Source organism: Numenius arquata, chromosome 19 (assembly GCF_964106895.1).
Source record: "Numenius arquata chromosome 19, bNumArq3.hap1.1, whole genome shotgun sequence".
In the NCBI taxonomy this organism is placed as follows: domain Eukaryota; kingdom Metazoa; phylum Chordata; class Aves; order Charadriiformes; family Scolopacidae; genus Numenius; species Numenius arquata.
This window is the reverse complement of record NC_133594.1, coordinates 9,778,191-9,797,481: the sequence shown is the minus strand read 5'-3', so window position 1 is coordinate 9,797,481 and position 19,291 is coordinate 9,778,191. Positions and strand designations below refer to the sequence as shown.

Genomic DNA, 19,291 nt, shown 5'->3' with positions numbered 1-19,291 from the left:
CTAAAAACTGGTACAAAATCAATCTCTCAAAAATCATCTTCGCAGGTCCCTTTCCGGATCGGTGTCCTGTGAGTGTCCCGCGAGACTGCCATCCTCCGCCACCCACACCGTGCTCAACTGCCACGAATTAAATTTAAAATCCTAATTAACTGAAAGCTATTTAATTGGACAGGCAGAGCACGGACAATAGCTTAATACCCAGCCATAAAGACCGGCTACACTAATGCAGGACTGCAGAAAGCCCCCAGGTGGGATCCCGCTGTCACAGGGAACACCAGGCTCCGAGGACCGGCAGCTCAGAGAGAAGGTGACCCATCTTATTTGTTGCTGGATTTAGGAAAAAAAAAAAAAAAAAAACCCACACAAACCCAAAACAACAAAAACCCAATAAAGTGAAGGGGTTTTGAGCGTCCTGACGCTGCCTCTAGCGATCAGTTCTGAAGGCTTGTGGGGCAAAAAGCAAAAGGAATGGAAAATTCAAGTCCTGAGAACTCATTCATGTTACTCCTCCTTTATACTATAGCCCCAAACCCTTGGCTGCAGTAAGTGAAACCCCCCCCAGAGATCACCAGTTTCAAAGCTCTTTACTCTCTACTCCAGTGGGGAGAAAATTCAGATTATTTTTTCTGCGCACTCAAGCGGTCTAGCCGCTCAGCACGTCGCGTTCAACTGTATTAAGGTTTTCAAAGTCAGTGAGTATTTTCCAAACTCAGCTTATTTTTGCTTGGACTCATACTCTACCGGAGAGGATGATGAAAATGAGACAAAGACACATTAACTACAAACGCAAACAGCACGTGTAAATACACAACAGACCGGGGCATGAAAGTTTGAGGAAAAGAAATTGCGTTTAAAAGCACTTTAAAGATGTACATTCTGGTATTTATTACGTGTAAGAAACTAGCAAGAAATCGAGAGAGGTCAGAGACAGATCTACTTTCATAATTCTCTCATGGGAAACTAGTTCTCCAGCTCAGAGCAAGCTCAGTGGGAGCACTACAAAAGCTTAGGCGCTTCTTCAGAAAATTCAGTGGGGGTAAAAAAAAAAAAAAAAATAATCCCTTGTTTTTAGACAGCCATTAGAGTTTATTTCCCTTCTCCAGTCGGTAGGAGAAGCTGACACTGCGGCTGTACCTAAAGCTCCTGCTCTCTCCTTCTGCCTGAGCTCCCAGGAAGCACAAGGAGAGCCTTTGTGATGGTTTTTGTTGGCCAAAGCCAGGTCTGCTTGCCTTTACATAGCGAGGAGGGAACAACCCCGGCTCCAATTAATCCCAGGGAAAAGCAAACTAAACAAACAGCTTAAATAGAAATAATGTGTAGACCTGAAGCTCATCTACAGGAGGCACCCAGACATATTCCACAGCACCACTACTGACATAACCCATAACCTTCCACGCATTCCAGCTGTAGGGGATTCACACAGTACTCTCAGGTGGTGTGGAAAGAACAAAAATTCCTATTTTAAGCAGTGGTTTTTAGAAGTGACATCAGCAATAAGATGTTGGCACCACTCTTCCATGACCATTATCGGATCACCTAACTATTCCTACACATAAAGATTTTCAGTCATTGGAAGTGAAGCATTAAGCACCACGTCACTAAAACCACAGTTAAAAATCCTATGTATTCAGGATTCAATAAACTTAACCCCAAACCCAATGCTAACACAGATCTGCACTCACGTCCTACCGGCACTGCCTGCATTTACCTACACACGTCTAGAGTTTTCCTACATTCCTCTGCACACTCAATTGTTATGTTCTTTACAGACAAGCTTCTCTTCCCACTTTTCTGAACTCAATTAATACACCATATTCCTTGCCAAGGTATTTGAGATCAATGGTTTTTTGAACTAAAACTCGAGACTATTAGTTTTTCAGAGAATTTGATCTCTTAGAAAACGGCTTACTCCTCAACTTCCTCTGTGATCCTCATCTTGGGACTTGGGACTACCTGCTCCCAAGAATGATGATTCCCAAGAATGGATGAAGAACTCCTGGCCTCCTCTCCCTCTCCCTAGGGATGTCACCTCCTACTGTTTCCAGCAGTAAAGGAACCCACGTTGCAGCAGGAACAGTAAGGACCTGATCTAGAACAATGAGATCCAGGAGGACACCGAAGGTGCCATCACCTTCTTTTAGTCCATTCCTTTCTACGGGCAGTGATATCTCAGCCTGAATGAAACACAGAAAAATACAAAACGCTGATTTGTTTATTTTTCTCTACAAACAAGGACTATCTTCTTTGAAAAATTTACTGTCCAGTCACGGAGAATTATTTCTGCATTGGAGAAGTCTATAGTTTTGAGAATGTACATTTCACTTCTGTGCAACCAACGTGGATTCATTAGGAAGCTTAAACAACCAGCCTATTCCTAAATTCTAGAGGCAGCTTGTCCTTACAGATCACAAACAAGCTAATATTGAAGAGCCCAACAAAGGAAATTCTCTTGGTGCTTCCAAAATCCTGTCGCTGACTGACCACACAGACCAAAGAAACCCTCCAGCCAGATTCAAGAGTCTGAAGACGGACGAAATAAATCCTCAAAGAGACTGTTAAATTCTTTTCCGATTTTCTGAAAGCCTTTTGCTCCAAATCTTGCACAAAGCAATCAGGGTTAGAACAAAGCTCTTGTCACGGAGTTATTACAGCTCCCTACAGATGAGGCTTTCCAAGAGCACAACTAAACACAGAATAGCACATCTTTAAAGCGTATTAGTTCTTTGAGGGGATGAAGTGTCACAACAACAACAAAAGTACACATGAAATAAAAAGGAAATCAGTTAATGATTTTTATTAAATTTCAGTGTTTCATAAAATAAATATGGTATATAATATCAAACAGTGAGAAATAAAGCACAAGCATGAAAAGCATGGTAACAAAAGTTACACTCATGACGGTGTTTAATACTTAGCACTTTAGAAACCATAAAGCCTTTTAATTATTTACAAGCAGCGAACTATCTAACATAATTTACAAAGTTGCAGCAGCCTAGTCACGGAGTACTGGAAGGGGAAAAAAATGGAGAGACCGCAATGGAAGACCTTCACTTGGCTCTATCTAGCTAGTACTTTATTCCGTACCCTATTTTCCCCTTATGTACATAACTCTCTGTAACTTGCATTATTCTCTAAGTTTAATAATTACACTGTCCTGTTAGAGCTCAGTTCATCTCCAGGGTGGTGTAGTGCCTTTTGCACTTAAGAGACACGTATTCAAGTAACACTTCAAATAAAAGTAAACATGTGCAAACCAAAGGTATAAGCCTACGTGACCCTCAGGTAGTAGTGTCAGACCGGATGGAGCAGGCGCTCGTTAGCAGATTAAATTAGGCAATAGCTACAGAAACCTACTCGGAAGTCTAACCGGGGCCAAAAACGAGAAATGGGAATAGTTAAAAAAAAAAAAAAAAAGGAACTGAACTGTAAATATACCCTGTTACCACAGACAAAAATTTAATCTGCTGAAACACAAAGACTTTTAAGGTCATAACTCAAGATTTAATATTTCAACATGAAAAGAAATCCAAGCCATTCGACTTACTTGGGCTTTTGAAACAAATGCAAACGTCTCTGTTTAAAAATTGCTTTTAAATGAGAAAAACAAATCAATATATATTAATATATCACCCAAAATAAAAAACATAACACACTCTTCATTTTAGAGCATGCTGCTCATTCAGAATAAAGACAGGACAAAGAAAGTAGAATTACATTTCATGATGTAATAAAAACATTAAAATTTGTGATCATTAAGTGCACCATCGTACAGGAGTAGCGTGCTCAGAGTGGAAATGTTCTATACCTACCAGAATCCATCTTTCTTAAAGCAAACAAATCTTTAGGACACTACCTGAAACTGAAATCAGTAATAACTGTGCTCCATTCCGCTCGCCTTAAGTTTCAGCCAGGCACATTCCAGCTAGTAGCACCTGTATGCCTCTTCATGATTGTATTCCAGAAATCTTTACATTTGCGAACAATTCTGGTTTGTTTTTTTGTTTGTTTTTTTTTTTAAAAAAAGACTGGCTTTTGCAATCCTTGCAATGCTTATCCTAAACAGATACTGCAAGTAATCGCTGTTCTGAGCAGCACAAGTTGGGGCTTTTTTCAAAAATCTGAGAGCTGGACTTAATGTTGGCAGTAGATACAGTACAATAATTCGATGTACTAAACAGTTCCTCAAAAAAGTCTGAAAGGAAGATTTCCCTAAAGACTGTTTAAAAAACCAAACCAAACCCAAAACACTTCACCCAAGATCTGTTCAATCCTTCTACTGAAGTTCAGAGCTTGCCAACTTTTAAGAATGACAGGAAAAAGGAAGGAATGAGGCAGAGAGGAAACAGAACTGAATTATTCCCAATTTGTACCGATGAAAAGCTTCAAGTAAAAGGAAATCCACTTGTTAAAGATCTTGCTACATGCAGAGTCCCTCATCAGTTGAAAGCCACAGTAGTTAGCATTGGGTGTAACAGCAGATTTATTATCCATAAAAAAAACACTGGCACCGTTCCTTCATTCTTAATAACTTGCATCCACGGTTTCTGTTTAGAAGCTTCTTAAAAAATGTTTATGGTTCTGCACATCTCATACCAAACTGGAGGAAAACGGTAAACATGTCTTCTTTCGATGCAAATCCCAGCAATCTTCTCCCCAAGAGCTCAGTGTCATTTGCGAGTCTGAGTCTTCTTTGGCACTGCGGGTCGCTTGGCTTGCCACAAGTGGTTGTGAATAGTGAGAGCATCCACGCTGACAGACATGGTTTTGGCTGGAATCACGTTAAACTGTTTTCTGTCCGAACTGTACTTATAAAGTTTGTCAATCATTTTCTTGGTGATGCTCTTTGGCCCCGTTCCAGTCAGCTTGTAGATTTCTTCAGTGTCGGGATAGTAGCAATAAAGTGCTCTGAACTGGCAGCCAGCATCCCGGAACAAAATGATGTAGTGGTTGGCATCACATTTTTCTAGTTCCTGCATTAAAAACAAAGAAACAAACGTATCTGTAGATGGTTCACAGTGAAAAATCTCATTTTATGCCAAGCTTTAAGCTTTCACATAGAGCTAAATAGGTGTTTACAGCTTTTTGAAACACTAGATGAGTAACTGTGATTTTCAGTTCTTCTATAAACATATGAGTTTAACTCAGTCCTTCCATAAACTTGTGAGTTTAATTCTAATTAAAGGATCATGTTTTCCCCAAGTCCACACAGTCTGAGAAATAAAGGACTCTCAATACAGGTACATTTTAGGCAACAGCATTCACTACACTGCACCGGTGGAATTATGAAATGAGGATTACAGATACATTTTATTGTGAGTGCATTAATAATCTTGTATTTCTTGTATTTTAATGTTTACCTCTAATATCGAATTCTTATGTGGTTCGTTCACTTTTCCCGCAAGACAGCAATGAGATATAGCGTTGTGAATAATGTGTTTGTTTGATTTGCTGCTGGGTTCCTTAAATAATTTCGGACCTAAGGAAAAACAAAAAAGTAAAAATTATTTGCCCTACATTTATAAACATTAAGATTTTCGTTCATCAAAGTGAAAAAAAAAACCCCTCAGCTACTTTTCTACAATAACTTACTTTTAGAGATATTAAACAGAACAAAATGCACCTGACAACTTCTGAAAAATAACATTAAATATATCACAGCTTTTTATGACCTGCTCTTCAGAACCAATGCCCAAACTAAACCAGAAGAGTCACCTGTGTATTCTGCCACTGAAGCAATAGAAGATGCTGTTGAAGCGTTCTCCCAATCTCTCTCTGTGTTTCTGCTGGGATTTCTGCTCAGTATTGGTAAGGACTCCATTGATTCAACTCTGTTGGGGAAAAAAAAATAAAATCAATATATGCCAAGATTTTGGTTTTTCCCCTCCAACCTTAAATTCACCAGTCACTGGCCCTGAATGGAACAGGCTGTTGACCTTTTCCTTCCCCAGAACAGTCAGATTTTCTCTGATAAATTATCAAAGCAAAATTCTATTATTCCTCTGGGAGAAAACAAAACAAAACTGCGAGTTTGTACAGAACATCTGAGCCGGTAGCCACATAAAACAGAAGATGAATTCACTAATTACTACTGCGCCTCTATGCCAGTGAACTGAAGCAAACAATACTGAATGCCAACACTATTTCATAACAGAGCAATAAAAAAATAAACGAATTAAAAGTAAGCTTATCTCTACCTCTGGGATGGCGTGCCACCAGAGTGTACGCTTTCGGGTTCAGTTGTTGCTGCTGAGGCCAAAGACAGACTGGAGCCGGACTGAGCACTGCTCAAATTATCCGCTACAAAATAAAAGAGAAAATGTGAAACACGCTTTGTTAGAGCAGATTTGTAGACTCGCTGAGAGAGCAAACAAATCAGAATTCTTACGTGTGGAAGAACACTTTGTGCCTGAATCACTGTAAGATTCTTCGCGATGGACCGACTTTGGCCTGGGTTTTTTGGGCTTCGATTTGGGCTTTCCAAGCCCTTGCTCCTCCAAAATCTGCTGCTGTTTTTTCCTTAGATATTCTTGCTTGATAAGTTCTCTTCGAGCCTTCTCTTCTTCTTTCCGTATTCGGTCCTCCTCAGCTTTGCGACTGAAAAGGAGACACAACATTATATTCCACGTATAATATTTTTCCTCATCTTAAAGATAAAAAGAAGCATTATTTTCCACGTTATTACCGAGCTTCGTCTCTTTTCTGTTCAACTTCAGCTTCCAACTGCTGTTTCCGAATCCGTGCCTCCTCAGCTTTGCGCTGCTGTTTTAAAAGGAACGCTGCACGTTTTTTCGCGAGCTCATCTTCTGCTTTCTGTTCATCCTGCAAAATTCAGAGAGACAGAGAGTTTTAAACGAATAAAAGCCAATATATTAAGCTGGACATCACAAGATTGCTGAGGATTCCAGGAAGACTTTAGGAAAACATAAGCTATTACTCTTGGAAATCTTTAAATTTTTAGAATTGCTGAGTGTAAATTAGAACTATATTGAACTTTTTGCTGCTCAAGAATCATTTAAGAGACGGTTTTACTGTTTCCTTCAGTCTGTGAGGAGAAAAACAGAAAAAAGGGTCTCATCTTACTCTAACTTTTTTTAAATATGTCTAACCAGCACAAAACCTTCTAGAACTGCAAAGCACAATGCAACTAAGGTGTGGGGTAGGGTGGGCAGCATAAATAACCCAGCATAACGGTAAGGATTTGGAGTTTGAGTCAGTATTGATCATACTATACAAATCCTGGCTCCCAGTAAAGTCAGCAAGGGCCGGGATTTCATACGTCAAAAAGTTTTTTCTCCACAAGCAATTCTTTTCCAATGCAGTTTGTTAAAATCCTAATATTGCAACCAGAATGTACTGCTTTCCACCAGAAGATTGAAGGATGAAGTGGAAAAAAAAAAAGTTCTAATACTGGGCAAATGTGTAATAATAACCAAATATACAAAAGTAATACAATTACCTTGAAGAAAAAGCCCACACCAGACTTCTGATCACCTTCACTAATTATATCTGTAGAGCTATCCTGGTTTTCAAGTTCTCCTTCGTCCGGAGCTTTTAAGTCAGACAAGTCCACTTCAATGAGATTAGCCTTGCTTCTCAGTGGCTCATCCACTGGGACATTTTCTTTTCCTGAGCCATCAGAAGAATTCAACCCCAGTTCCTTGAAGCTGTTATTCACCTCTTTGCTCATTTCAGAAATAATATTTGCATCTTTGGAGGTGGAGAGAACAAGCGACCGTTGATTGCTCTCATCGTGAAGTCTATAGGTATCAAAGAAACACTTTTCTTGAGAAACACTTCCATGATCAGGACTGTTTTCCGAGCCGATTTCTGTTGGGGTCTTTGACAAGCTATTGGGCGGAAACGGTCTTAAGTGTGGTAAGGTTTCTAGGCTCTGCGTTGGGGTTTTAACACGTGTTGAATTTTGTTGTCTGTCTTTAGGGACTTTCAGATCAGCTGGTCTTCCTGATCGAGAACTCCTTCCTTGACCAAATCGAGGTGGTTTACGAAGACTGTTCATTCCAGTTGGAGATAGGGGCTCAACAAAATGAATTGATGGTTTTACCTTTTGGTCCTGAGAGTTACTTCTGGTTCCTGGTGATGGCACTGATGGAGATTTCATAAGTAGCTCCTGTTGCTGAGAAATCTTTAATATCGCCTGCTGAAGCGTACTAATTGTTTCATTTAGTTTTTCAATAGAAAGATCACATTCATTTATATCCACTTCAGTAACATTGTCTTCTAGGAGGGCAACAGAAATAATTTTACTTTTTTCCAAGTCATGTATAGCAGCAGAGTCTTTTGCTTTATGTGGCTCAGCAAAAGCTAAGCTTTCTTGCATTTTTACTTTTGCTACTTCTGGAGAATCGTTAAGCATTTCTTCTCTCTCCTCCTCTTTCACAAGAAACTCCTCACATTTGGAACCCAAGGAAACTTCATCCAAATCTTCACCGTTGTGCCGAGCATATTCTTTTGCAAAATGTTCTGGTTTAAGTGGTTGGGGAACATCAGGAGATTTCCCTTTTTTAACAACATGCAAGAAAGCAGCCTTGCCCAATTTTAGTCGCTGCCTTGCCGATAAGGCTTCCATCTTCTTCTTCTGAGCCTCTATCGCTCTTCGTTTCTCTTCCAACTGCATATGAAGCTGCACCAATTCAGAAGCTAAAAGATTAACGTTATCTTTATTTTGACTGTTGGGGCTTTGCTCTCGCTTTTGTTTCCATGTGGTCAGAGGTGCTGGGCAGCTTTCTGACCCATCTGGTGTGGTCTTTTGTGAACTGCTTGTACTGGACTTTGTTTCGTAGCTATTAAGTCTCTGAAGCTTTCGTTCTGCGAAATTGGTCATTCGGACGCTGCCACTGGCCATTGACACACTGCTGACTTGAGAAATCGTACTCAAACACGGGCTGGAACGTCCGCTAGCATCATCCTTATCTTCGTGTTCTTTTACCTTCATATCTTCTTGCAATTTTGCAGATTCTTCCTCGCCAATGTATTTAGTAACTATAGGATGGTCATCTATGACCACCAAATCCTGCTCAGCATCTTCTATATCTAAGAGATCTGAATCAGAGTCCTGTCTCACCATAGTCCATGTAGTATCTGGAACATGCGAATTGAGACTTTTCACATAACTCACATTGACTTTACTTGCTATGTCATCATCAGATTTAGCAGCATGAAGAAAAAATCCTCCAGTGGATAGCTCCTGAGTGGAAGGATCTAAACTGCTACTCACCAAAGGTCTGGAAGCTTCTAAACTTGCCTCCGCCAGTGCCATGGAATCTGCAGTACTGGCATCTGCAACTGGAGTGAAATCAGAACTAGAAATTGGAGTAAAAGTCCTATTGAGGTCATGCTCACCATGACTGCTATTTGTTTTCTTGCGGATCAAAGGCATGTGTCCTTCATTTAATCTCTTCGTTATAAAACTCCTTTGTTTCCCCTCCCCACATTCATCCTCTTTATTGATGATCTGTTTTTCCTTTGCTGGTTTTAGAACGGCAGGCATCAAAGGCTCCAAGTAAAAACTATCCGGTTTGCTTTCTGAAGTCTCGCTGTTTGTTTTTGGAGACCACGCAGCCGCAGCTATGCTGGGCACCCTGGAAGATGCGTTCTGCGATTCAACATCACCGCGGTTTGGCCTTTCTTCAGATCTGATTATTGCAATAAGCTCTTCATCTTCATCCTCGATTTCAACGTTGTTGAGCAAGCTCTTCCCATTAGTTTTCATTGATGGAGGATGAGGCTGATTTTTCGGAGTGACATTAACAACATTTGAGGCAAGACTGTCTTTGCTGATTGATCTAGCCAGGCTAATGCTGTCACCAGACCCAGGGTCCACGTCACTGCTGGCAGAATGATGAAGAGCAAACGGTGTTGGCTGAGACAGAGGCCTAGAACAGGTAAGAACAGTCTGCTGACACCTTAAGCACAAAAAGTTACAATTTGTTGAACTAAGGACCATGACAAAGACAGCTAAAATTTTTGCTCCATTTGAAAAATGTATTCTGTACCAAAAGTGAGCAGCAGTAGTAAATAGTAACTTCAGATATTTACATTTTCAACAGTGCTTACTGAAAATCACATTTAAAGTATTTTCAACTGTGACCCTAAAATAATCATCTCTGAAAAAGTACCTTAAAGAAAAACCCAAATTAAGTGCCTCTTGGTCTAGTTCTAAAGAAGTGGTACCACATTAACACAATGAAATTGTCCCAGTGTCCTTTCATTAAACAATACTGTAATAAAAGCATCTGTTACCTGGGTTTCCGCTCTGGCCACGCAAGAACTGAGCCTCGTGGCTGCCCGTCAACACGGGTCAGAGAATTAGAACGATGTCGATGACCTGAAATATTTTTTTAAATTGTTAATGGTTTAGAAGTGGTCTTGAAACTTGCACTTTCACTTTACTTGACAGCAAACATAATAAACTCTTTCACCAAGAGATGGCAGCAGAAAATAGATTTGCCACAGACAGACAGACAATCAAAGCCTGAGAAAATTATAATGGAAAGTGACCACATATAAATATCTGACTTTCAGATTTCCAACTGTGAAACTGTTCAATTTGCTTTCCCCACACTAAAAAAAGAAAAAAAAAAGAAAATAAAAATTCCTCACTGCATGTTGTTAGAGCCTAAGCAGTTGGAATGTTGGGTTGGTACCTTAGCTGATAAAGGAAAAGAAATTCTGAGCATCTCTGCGTAAGCATAAAACCTAGGTTTTCAGTAATTAAAAAAAAACGTTTAGGCAAAATACGTCAAGTACTAGAGTGAGTTTGTCATTCTGGATGACAATCTTGCTTCCCAGCACTTTTGCTAGTCTTATGATCATTTGACAAGTGGCTTTTTCTTTTCACAGAACTGACATTATTAGCCTTAATTTCTTGCCCTCGAGATTCTGAGAAACACGCTCCTTTTTGAGAGAAAAGATTTTTAAAAATCCAGTAACTTTCTAAAAGACCTTTGAAATCTTTTAACGCAAATAAAGATGATGTATTCAAACTAAACATGCTTACCACTTGGCTGACTGCAGTTTAATTCAATTTTAGATCATTCACACATATAAACTTATATTTTTATTCAATACTGTATTGACATTGGAGGTCATTCCCAGCTGAAACACAAATTCAAGGTAGACTTACCAGGGCTGTCTTCTCCCTGTAAAGATTTTTGTTGCTTTTGTCTCAAAGGGAGCAGTGGATGGGAAGGGCTGAAGGCAGGACTTCCTCCTTTGCCACTAATTCAGAAAAGCAAAAATGAATTACTACAAGAGTTTTGTTTCTATAACGAGAGAAATTATATCGTTTTGAAGTTAACGCTGGTAATAGTTATGCCCATCCTCTTTAAAACACAACAATATATCATTAATTTTAATGTTAAAGAAGTTATTTAAAGAGAACAAAAGATTTTCACATGTACAGAACACAAAAGTAAATGTACTACCTGAAATCAAACTGAGTTTCTAAATACAGCAGATTTAAAATTATATAAATAGCACATTAGAGACAAAGTAAAGGCTGAAATAACTTTTTGGCTTCCGTTAAACCTGCGTCTGCTGAAAAACTTTGTCATTAGTGTCCCTGCCCACAGCAGGGGGGTTGGAACTCGATGATCTTTAAGGTCCCTTCCAACTCTAACCATTCTATGATTCTATGATTCTATGATTAACCTTCTTGTACTTTAGATCCTACTTAAGTTTGTCTTCACATCACCGTTTATAGAATACGGCTATTAAGATGAGCTGCTTGGACAGTTTTCACCTTTCACTTTTATTTCAAAATAAAAGTTAGAGTAACTTCTATCATGCCACGGTGACATTTACTGGTGGGGCTTGTTGGCATTTGCCAAACAAAGATCAAACCTAACAGTGCAAAGCCCTTCTTTGAACTTGAGAATATTTTAGAGACTGACTGCACACAACTCAAATTCACCCGGCTTGTAGCAAAATCAGAACATTCAGCAGCAGAAGTTCCTAGGTTATTCAAATGGAAGTATAAATTGAAGATTAGTCTAAACAACATGAAAAGAGACTTACAGATAGTCGGGCTCCTCAGGGTGCAGGTAGTACCTGCTACAGGCTTCGGGGCCGGTCTGTGCCGAGGGCTGCAAGTCCGCGGGGCTCGTACCAGCAGGGCTGGCCATGAAACTGCGCTTCGTTGCGTTGGAAATAGGAACAGGCGGGCGACTGCTCTTCTGCTGCAACACTGTTTTAACTGGGCAGGTATTTGTAACATCAGCACAACTTATACTTGCCATTAAAGTAACGAAACAGAACTGGAAGTTTTCAGATTGCGGGACATTAGAACGAAAACCTTCTGAAACAACACTAAGATGAAACTTCACGTATTAAGTCTTTATTTATAAATACATATCTTATGATGACTTTAACAGAAAGAAAGTTACAAGTAAATAATTAGTGGGTTTAGGGAAAAAATTACCTCTCTCATTCAAAAAATTAGAACTCAAGTGGATCTAGGACTAACTTTCCTTCCATTTTTACTGCTTTCAAAGATCCCCAGCAAGCAGAAAGTTTGGGTAGAAAGAAAACTCCAAAGGAAACACCACTGTGCAACAGTTTCTTTGTAATGCAAGTATTTTTTAAATAACATGCTAACGTTTATCACGAGTTAAAAACTTACCGTCTTTTATTTCCTGAATATCTCTTGGTTGTACGAAGTCTGGTTTGACATTCTCAAACCACCAGAAGAGTTCCGCAATGAATACCATGACGTTAGGCTAAAATGGGAAAAAAAAAAAAGAAAAATCACACCTCAATAATAAAACACTTATGAATTATCCACATTTTCTTTAAAAATAAAACCTTCATTATGTTTCTTACCTTTAAAACCAAAGGAGCATATAACATGTCCTCCAATGTGAGGTAAAAGCATTTGTTTAGATATTCGTTTGAGAATTCTCTCAAAAGTTGAATATTATAGAGGCTGTCTGCAATTGATGTTACCTCCTTCAAACAAATATCTAGAAAGGTGAGAAAGACCAGCAAGTTACCAGACTATTCCAATGTATTAACCTGCCATCCACAACTAACAGAAAAGCTACATACAGGAACTCCACAGACGGCTTATACACCATCATTTAATATTTATCGGCTACCAGTGACATTTCTCTACCTGTCAAATACCAGAGGGATGGGAAAAGAAGGGAGAAAAACACAGATAAAAGACAATCAATTTTGCATTCATTTTAGAATCCATATAGGATTCTGCCTGTCACAGCAACAGAAAAGGTAAGCAGGCTACAGAGAACACACATGACGACAAAATACAAAAGCAATTAAAAACAGACATCTTGATTTGCAAATAATAAAAGGTTACTCCTAGGATTCACAGTGCTGGTTCCTTCTGAAAACATTCAGGAGCTCTGCAAGGTACAACATATCTGAGAATTTAAAAACCAATACAAAACGTTGATTTGTAGAAGTTAAATGCAAGAAGGACATTGAATTATTAAGAAAAACATTTTCTGGGAAAGAGAACTCATGTTTGCAATGCTGAAGAGTGACAATTGCTGAAGACTGGGAGAAATTATTTTCAAAACTAGATTGTAAAATGTCAAATTATGTACTTCTACAGAACACGAGAATCATCAGCGAAGAGCAGTGCATGCGTATTCCTTTCTTACGGTCTATTGAAACCAAGCTCAGCTACCTGAACAAAGAAAGTGATATCATCTAGATCTATAAAAGAAAGGATTATTTTGTAGCTCGTAATATACAGAGCAGAGCCTTCTAAATACAGCAGGTAACAAAACAAAATCAAAGAGAGGTTACTTTTTAAATACACTGATGCAGGTTCCATACGTGACCTGTCTCTAACTTGCTGGAGCACACTACCTACGAGATGTGTTGCAGTTTTATTTGCTAATGTATTTCCTGTTCAACTGTCAAAGACTGAAGAAATTTTTTTTTTTTTTTTTTTTTTTTAGAAATCTTGATTACATACCATCTAGTTTCATTTGCTCTGGACAATAATAGTGTATCACAGCTAGAAGAGCAGCACCATCGCTACCATCCTTCATCAAATCTTCAAGCAGAGGGAAGTAAGGTAATTGCCTGCTTGAAAGATGGTCTCTTCGGTAACGCACCTACCGACAGAAAACAATGTTCATATGATGCTAGCAAAAAGGCAAAAAAAAAAAGAAAAAAAAAAAAAGAAGGAATTTTTGTTAAGCACTGAAAACTCTTTACGGTGGATCCTTTGTCGCATTCTGCTCCAAGTCAAAAATAATTTACAAGGTTAAACTTTTCTCTCAATGGAAGCCAATTCTGAAGACTAGGGTGCTTCCCTTTTAGTCATTCCCCTCAGATGTGGAAGCAAGCCGTGCTGCTGAATTTCTAGCTTTTTTCACACATTTTAACTTGTTACAAGCAATTTAAAGTCAAAATCCTTCCACACAGGTGCACGAATGCAGCAGATCCAAAGAAAGAGACACAGACAACTACATGAAAACACTTAAAGCTTGGGAAAAACAAAACAAAACACAGCAAAAAAAAATTAATTCGGATGAGCTAGTGATTTCTCATACGTTACCTACATCCACAGACTTGCCATCATGTCAACAGATAGCAAAGTTCTCTCAGAGAGATTCAGAACATCGTACGTCTGACAAGCCAGTAGCAACACTAATGGTGTGCAAAATTAAAAACCACGATCTTTTCCAAAACCGGTCAGCAAGAGGAGCAGGCAGGCCTTGTAAATCAACAGCAAAACTCTCCTTGATTTCACAATGGATCAACGTCAAACCACCCCCGAGCCCTCAGGTAATCTGGAGCAGAGCTGAAGAGCAGCTGAAGCCAGTCAAGTGAAGAACAAACCTTGGCATTGCTTCTTGCAGTCTTTGCAAGAGAAGTTTTCGTGTGGCTATTTACTACAGCGCTCCCATGCCACTGGGCTAGAAGCTGTATCTAAGCTTGAGCAGCAAAGCCATCGGGCAAGCGAAAGAGCAATACAGTGCAGAGCCCAGCAGAAACGCCGTTCACGGTTGGAAAAAAAGATTCCTTTTACACTTTCGAGGATTGCTCCCACTCAGCATCTAACGAACTACCTCGACTGATGCGCTGGCCTGACACGCACAAACCGTACTCAACCATCACAGGGAAAGCTGGATTTTACCAACAGTATCATACACTTTCCAAGACAACCTGGGAAAGCTTTCTACACACACACACACACAGACACACTCATACATGTCAATTTAGGATGGCACAGGCTGAGAAAAAATCTGTTCAATGGAACAAAGATCATTTACAATAGAGTAATAAGAACCCATTTCATTTATTTCTTTTGTCAAACATGCTATGTTAAGTTTCTCTGGCAAAGACAAGTAACTAAAGGCTATGTCTACTCACTAATACTATTCTTCCTGTCTTTTTACCAGGTGTAAATTATTTTTTCCCCAGCCTGGAGCACTCTACAAATATGTAATGGAATGTGAATCATACTGTACCACACGAGCATATTCCACTGGTTCCAGCATGCAGTGCGATATGGCATGCATCAGATCAGGCTTACACAAAAAGAAATAGTGAGATACACGATGGTGATTATTCAAGCAAGAAACAAATCAAATGCATTAGCAACATCCATTATGCACTGGAAATGTGGCCATTAAGTCTGGTAAAATAAGTATGGACACTAAGGTGAACTGGTTAGCTTAAAAGGTTCGTCATTTATCCACTTAGTCAAACTAAGCACATTAAAGACAAACTTCAGAAATTTCTTTTTAAGCTTTAATTCCTCCTGTATGTAAATTAGATATAAATATTTCCTTTCCGATAGGCTCAAATGGAATTTAAGCCAACTACAGCCAACCCCGAGAACTAAAATCTGTAAGAATTCCTTGTTTGTTTTAGCATTGGTGGAAACCCATAAATTTATCATCAAGGAGGTTTTTTTTGTGGACTTAATTTAATTCCTTATTTTTTGCTCAGCTATTATTCTCTTAACTATTCTAGTCTTTTATACTGAATATTCTGAATTTTTTCTAATATTCTCTGAATTCTTTCTAACATTCTAAGCAGTTTTGTAGTTTGTTCCCCCCATACATAAAACTAATGACATTCCTATGTGTTAAAGTGCAGAAATGGGTGCTACTGAAATAGAGAGAACTCTATATTAAAAGAAAAAAAATCATGAAAGAAAAAAGAAATGCATAAGTGATACAGTGTGACAACTACTATGGAGACTGCAAAATTTGTCAGTAAACCAGTATAATCTAAGCAGTACTGGACTAGCAGTGAGATAACCTCTATTTACTCCTTCCTTTACCACCCGCTTGCTCAATGACATCCTGCAAAGTCCTGTGGTTCCTTCTACTCTCTCCCAGCTGTCTCTTTAAATGAAACATAAACCTGCTCAACTTCCTCGAAAGGCTATCAAATATATGCCACAAACACAGATGCGACCTTTAAACACAGCAGAACGTAAGCGAGAAGCGCTACGTCAGTGCTTCGTTACATACCGCTGCAGGTCATTAAATGAGGCTGGAAGATAGGGCTCACTCACAGATATTTGCCTGCAGGTCCCCATTCGAGTTTCCTTTATTTCAGATATTCAAAAGTTTTTACTGCTGCCCATATGTTTGGTTCAAACAAATGAAGGGTTACGAGGCAGAGGAGAAGGACCGAGCTCTCTCAGGACAGGTGACTCCCCCATCACGCCTGCCTTTTCCACCTGCACTGCTCTTTGGAATTTGTAACCCAGACAACAGCGTTCATCTTCCCACAGAGAAAATGAGAAACAGCAAACGCGGCAAGGGCAAGAGAAAGGGTATCGAGGCAAGGAAAGCAAAGGAACAAAGGAAAAATCTCTACAAGTTGAAACAAACCCAGGAAACTCAGCCAAAAGAAAGCAGGCTGGTATACTAGAAGTACAAATTTATTATTTTTTTAATATATAGTGGAATTGATATTCCATTTTCACACTTCACCATAAAGAAAATAAGTATTTTGTGCTGGTATGTAAACTGTCTTTCCTCCCACTCTGCCGGCTTCAGTCTCATTAATTTAGCATGCAATCCCAGCAACTGTCATAACGGGTCCAAACTGGTTTGTCAAATCTTCTAACCCCATCTCAATGAATAACGGTGTTCTGGTTTTGACAGATTTACAAACCCGTGCAAGAGCATTATTTAATGAGCTACTGCAAACATCGGGGTATCTTAACTATAGCTTCAAAAGATTAAGCAACCATTTAAACCGACCAGCTTTTATATCACCTTAGTGCTGCGATCGATCGCCTACTTACAACAAAAATAGTAAATGCAACCATTTCAACTGTTGTTAATTTTCTAGTTCTTTTGCTGCTACTCCACATCCCTCGCTCCTGCCCTGGGGATTGTGAAATGTGATTTCGAAATGCTGTAAAGTGATTATGCTGTATGCTGTACAGTATGCAAAAACCACGTTATGAAAACTAAGCCTGATGACCCAAAAGCTTACACAGGTGGTGTTTTTTCAAAGACCATCTAAGAAGCATTGTAATGGAAGCAAACACTCTGAAGAAATTTAAAAAGCCATGATTTTGTGGATGACAACTGGTGTAAAAGTAGTTCACTTACAGGTACTAATTTCCAATACCATTTGGAAGGAGACTGCTCAGGAAGCAAGGAAAGGAATGTAGGAATAGGAGAGGAACATCAGCAATGCAAGTTAAAAGCAGTAATAGTTAAATGCACTTGAGCAATAAATAAACACTTTCATATTTTAGAGGGCTTGTAGCCTAGAAATTTAGATTTAAAAATATTAAAATGAGACCCAAAAGTCAATGGAGTCAAACAGTTAAAGGGATCCTTCAGACCACACATCAACTTGTAAATTAAACAGCTCTTCAGCCCCTTATCATCAAAGCACATTATTTTACATAAAAAGCACATAAAAAAATCTTTGCCACTAATATGGAAGTTAAACAATTGTGCCTTGTGCGTATGTCACAATTTTATCCCCTTTGCACAGCAATGCCAATTTAAAGAAAGAACATAGCAGTTTTTCTTCAGGCTTCATCAAATCATCCATTAGGAGCTCAGACAGCTGATATGTTTGAGAAAGATGTATTTTACATTCTCCAGAAATGAAAGTGTACTATATTTTGCAATGTCAGTGCATTGTGATATAATTTCAAGGGAAAAAGGTGGAAAAAACTACAAACACACACATATAACATTTGAATGCCAAGAGTATGCTTACTGGAGAGAACTTGAATAAGCCTCTGAATATATATTAGACAATTAACCCATGCAAAATGAATATGCCCCAAGAGCTTTCAAAATATATTATATATATTTTGTGCTGTGAAAGTTGAGTCATATTTACCCATAGAAAGTTGACACAAGTTATTTTAAGTTGAAACAAGTTATTTTAGTCCAAGTGAAAATTAAAGGAAAGTCAGAAGATACCATTGGGTTTGAAAGGTACGGAAGGGCACTGATGGTAAGACACACAAAAATTACATGCACAAAATCTCAGGAGTTTCAAGAACTGGATGCCTCACATTTCCCTGGCAAAGAAAATACTGAGAAGTTTATATTTAAATCCATTAATCATCAATACGCAAAATCACAACTGAAGACAAATTTGTTTTACCTTTTGGTGCCCTGGACTTTCCATTAGTTGCTGTTTTAATTTAATCTCTTTCTCTGTTATCTCTCTCATTTTAAGGTTCACCTAAAAGACCAGAGCATAGAAAAGATATTAAAATACATCTGAATATATGTTTCCACAAGTCAAGTTTTCTTCCTCCTCCCCTTACTTAATGGTCAATCCATTCCACAAACAGAAAAAAAATCACAGATTAATGTGTTACAACAGATTTCAAGAACAACTGTCTCATTAGCAGTAGCTATAATCACAACAAGGGAATCCTGGCTTTGCAAAGGAGAAATTCTCTTTGGAATGTGACTCTGTTGTCACTCGAAAGGGTTTCAGTAATTTAACCTCTACCCTTTGAAAAGTTTTGGTATTTCTGTTAGCTGTATTCAAGCTAGTCAGAATTAAGTCTATCCTGTTAATTAACATGAAACAATGCTTCACCTAAAAAAAACCCAAAACCCTCATGGCAGCTTGTCTGAAAATAAAGAACCCAATTTCCACAGTTTTCCTAATTTAGTTCTTAATTATCTTCTCTATTTTAAATTTTGCCTTGAAAAATTTACCAGCTTTATTACAAGACCCTTAAGAAAAATAAATTGCATTTCCCTGCTAGTTTGATTCTCTTTCCCAATGCATATGGAAACCTTGGGAAGTCAAGCAAGAAGATTAAATTAGAATACATTTC

At 38.7% G+C, this 19,291-nt stretch overlaps 1 protein-coding gene across 3 annotated transcripts in view; it reads right to left on the bottom strand.

Moving 5' to 3' along the window:
- Positions 1–2,769: 2,769 nt before the first annotated feature.
- Positions 2,770–19,291, bottom strand: part of CAMSAP1 (calmodulin regulated spectrin associated protein 1) — a 36,365-nt gene continuing 19,843 nt past the window's right edge. Inside the window, exons 5-19 of one of the 3 annotated variants that reach the window (XM_074160992.1) lie at positions 18,601–18,681; positions 17,580–17,612; positions 13,964–14,105; positions 12,841–12,980; positions 12,641–12,737; positions 12,037–12,214; positions 11,144–11,238; positions 10,261–10,345; positions 7,457–9,893; positions 6,683–6,819; positions 6,386–6,594; positions 6,195–6,297; positions 5,713–5,828; positions 5,358–5,476; positions 2,770–4,970 (exon numbers count right to left, since the gene is read on the bottom strand). In XM_074160992.1, coding sequence (XP_074017093.1) covers positions 4,668–4,970; positions 5,358–5,476; positions 5,713–5,828; positions 6,195–6,297; positions 6,386–6,594; positions 6,683–6,819; positions 7,457–9,893; positions 10,261–10,345; positions 11,144–11,238; positions 12,037–12,214; positions 12,641–12,737; positions 12,841–12,980; positions 13,964–14,105; positions 17,580–17,612; positions 18,601–18,681 — 4,275 coding nt within the window. In that variant the 3' untranslated portion in view covers positions 2,770–4,667. Of the gene's footprint in view, positions 4,971–5,357; positions 5,477–5,712; positions 5,829–6,194; positions 6,298–6,385; positions 6,595–6,682; positions 6,820–7,456; positions 9,894–10,260; positions 10,346–11,143; positions 11,239–12,036; positions 12,215–12,640; positions 12,738–12,840; positions 12,981–13,963; positions 14,106–15,467; positions 15,528–17,579; positions 17,613–18,600; positions 18,682–19,291 lie in introns of all 3 variants that reach the window. The other 2 variants (XM_074160994.1, XM_074160993.1) reach the window with 2 other exon arrangements.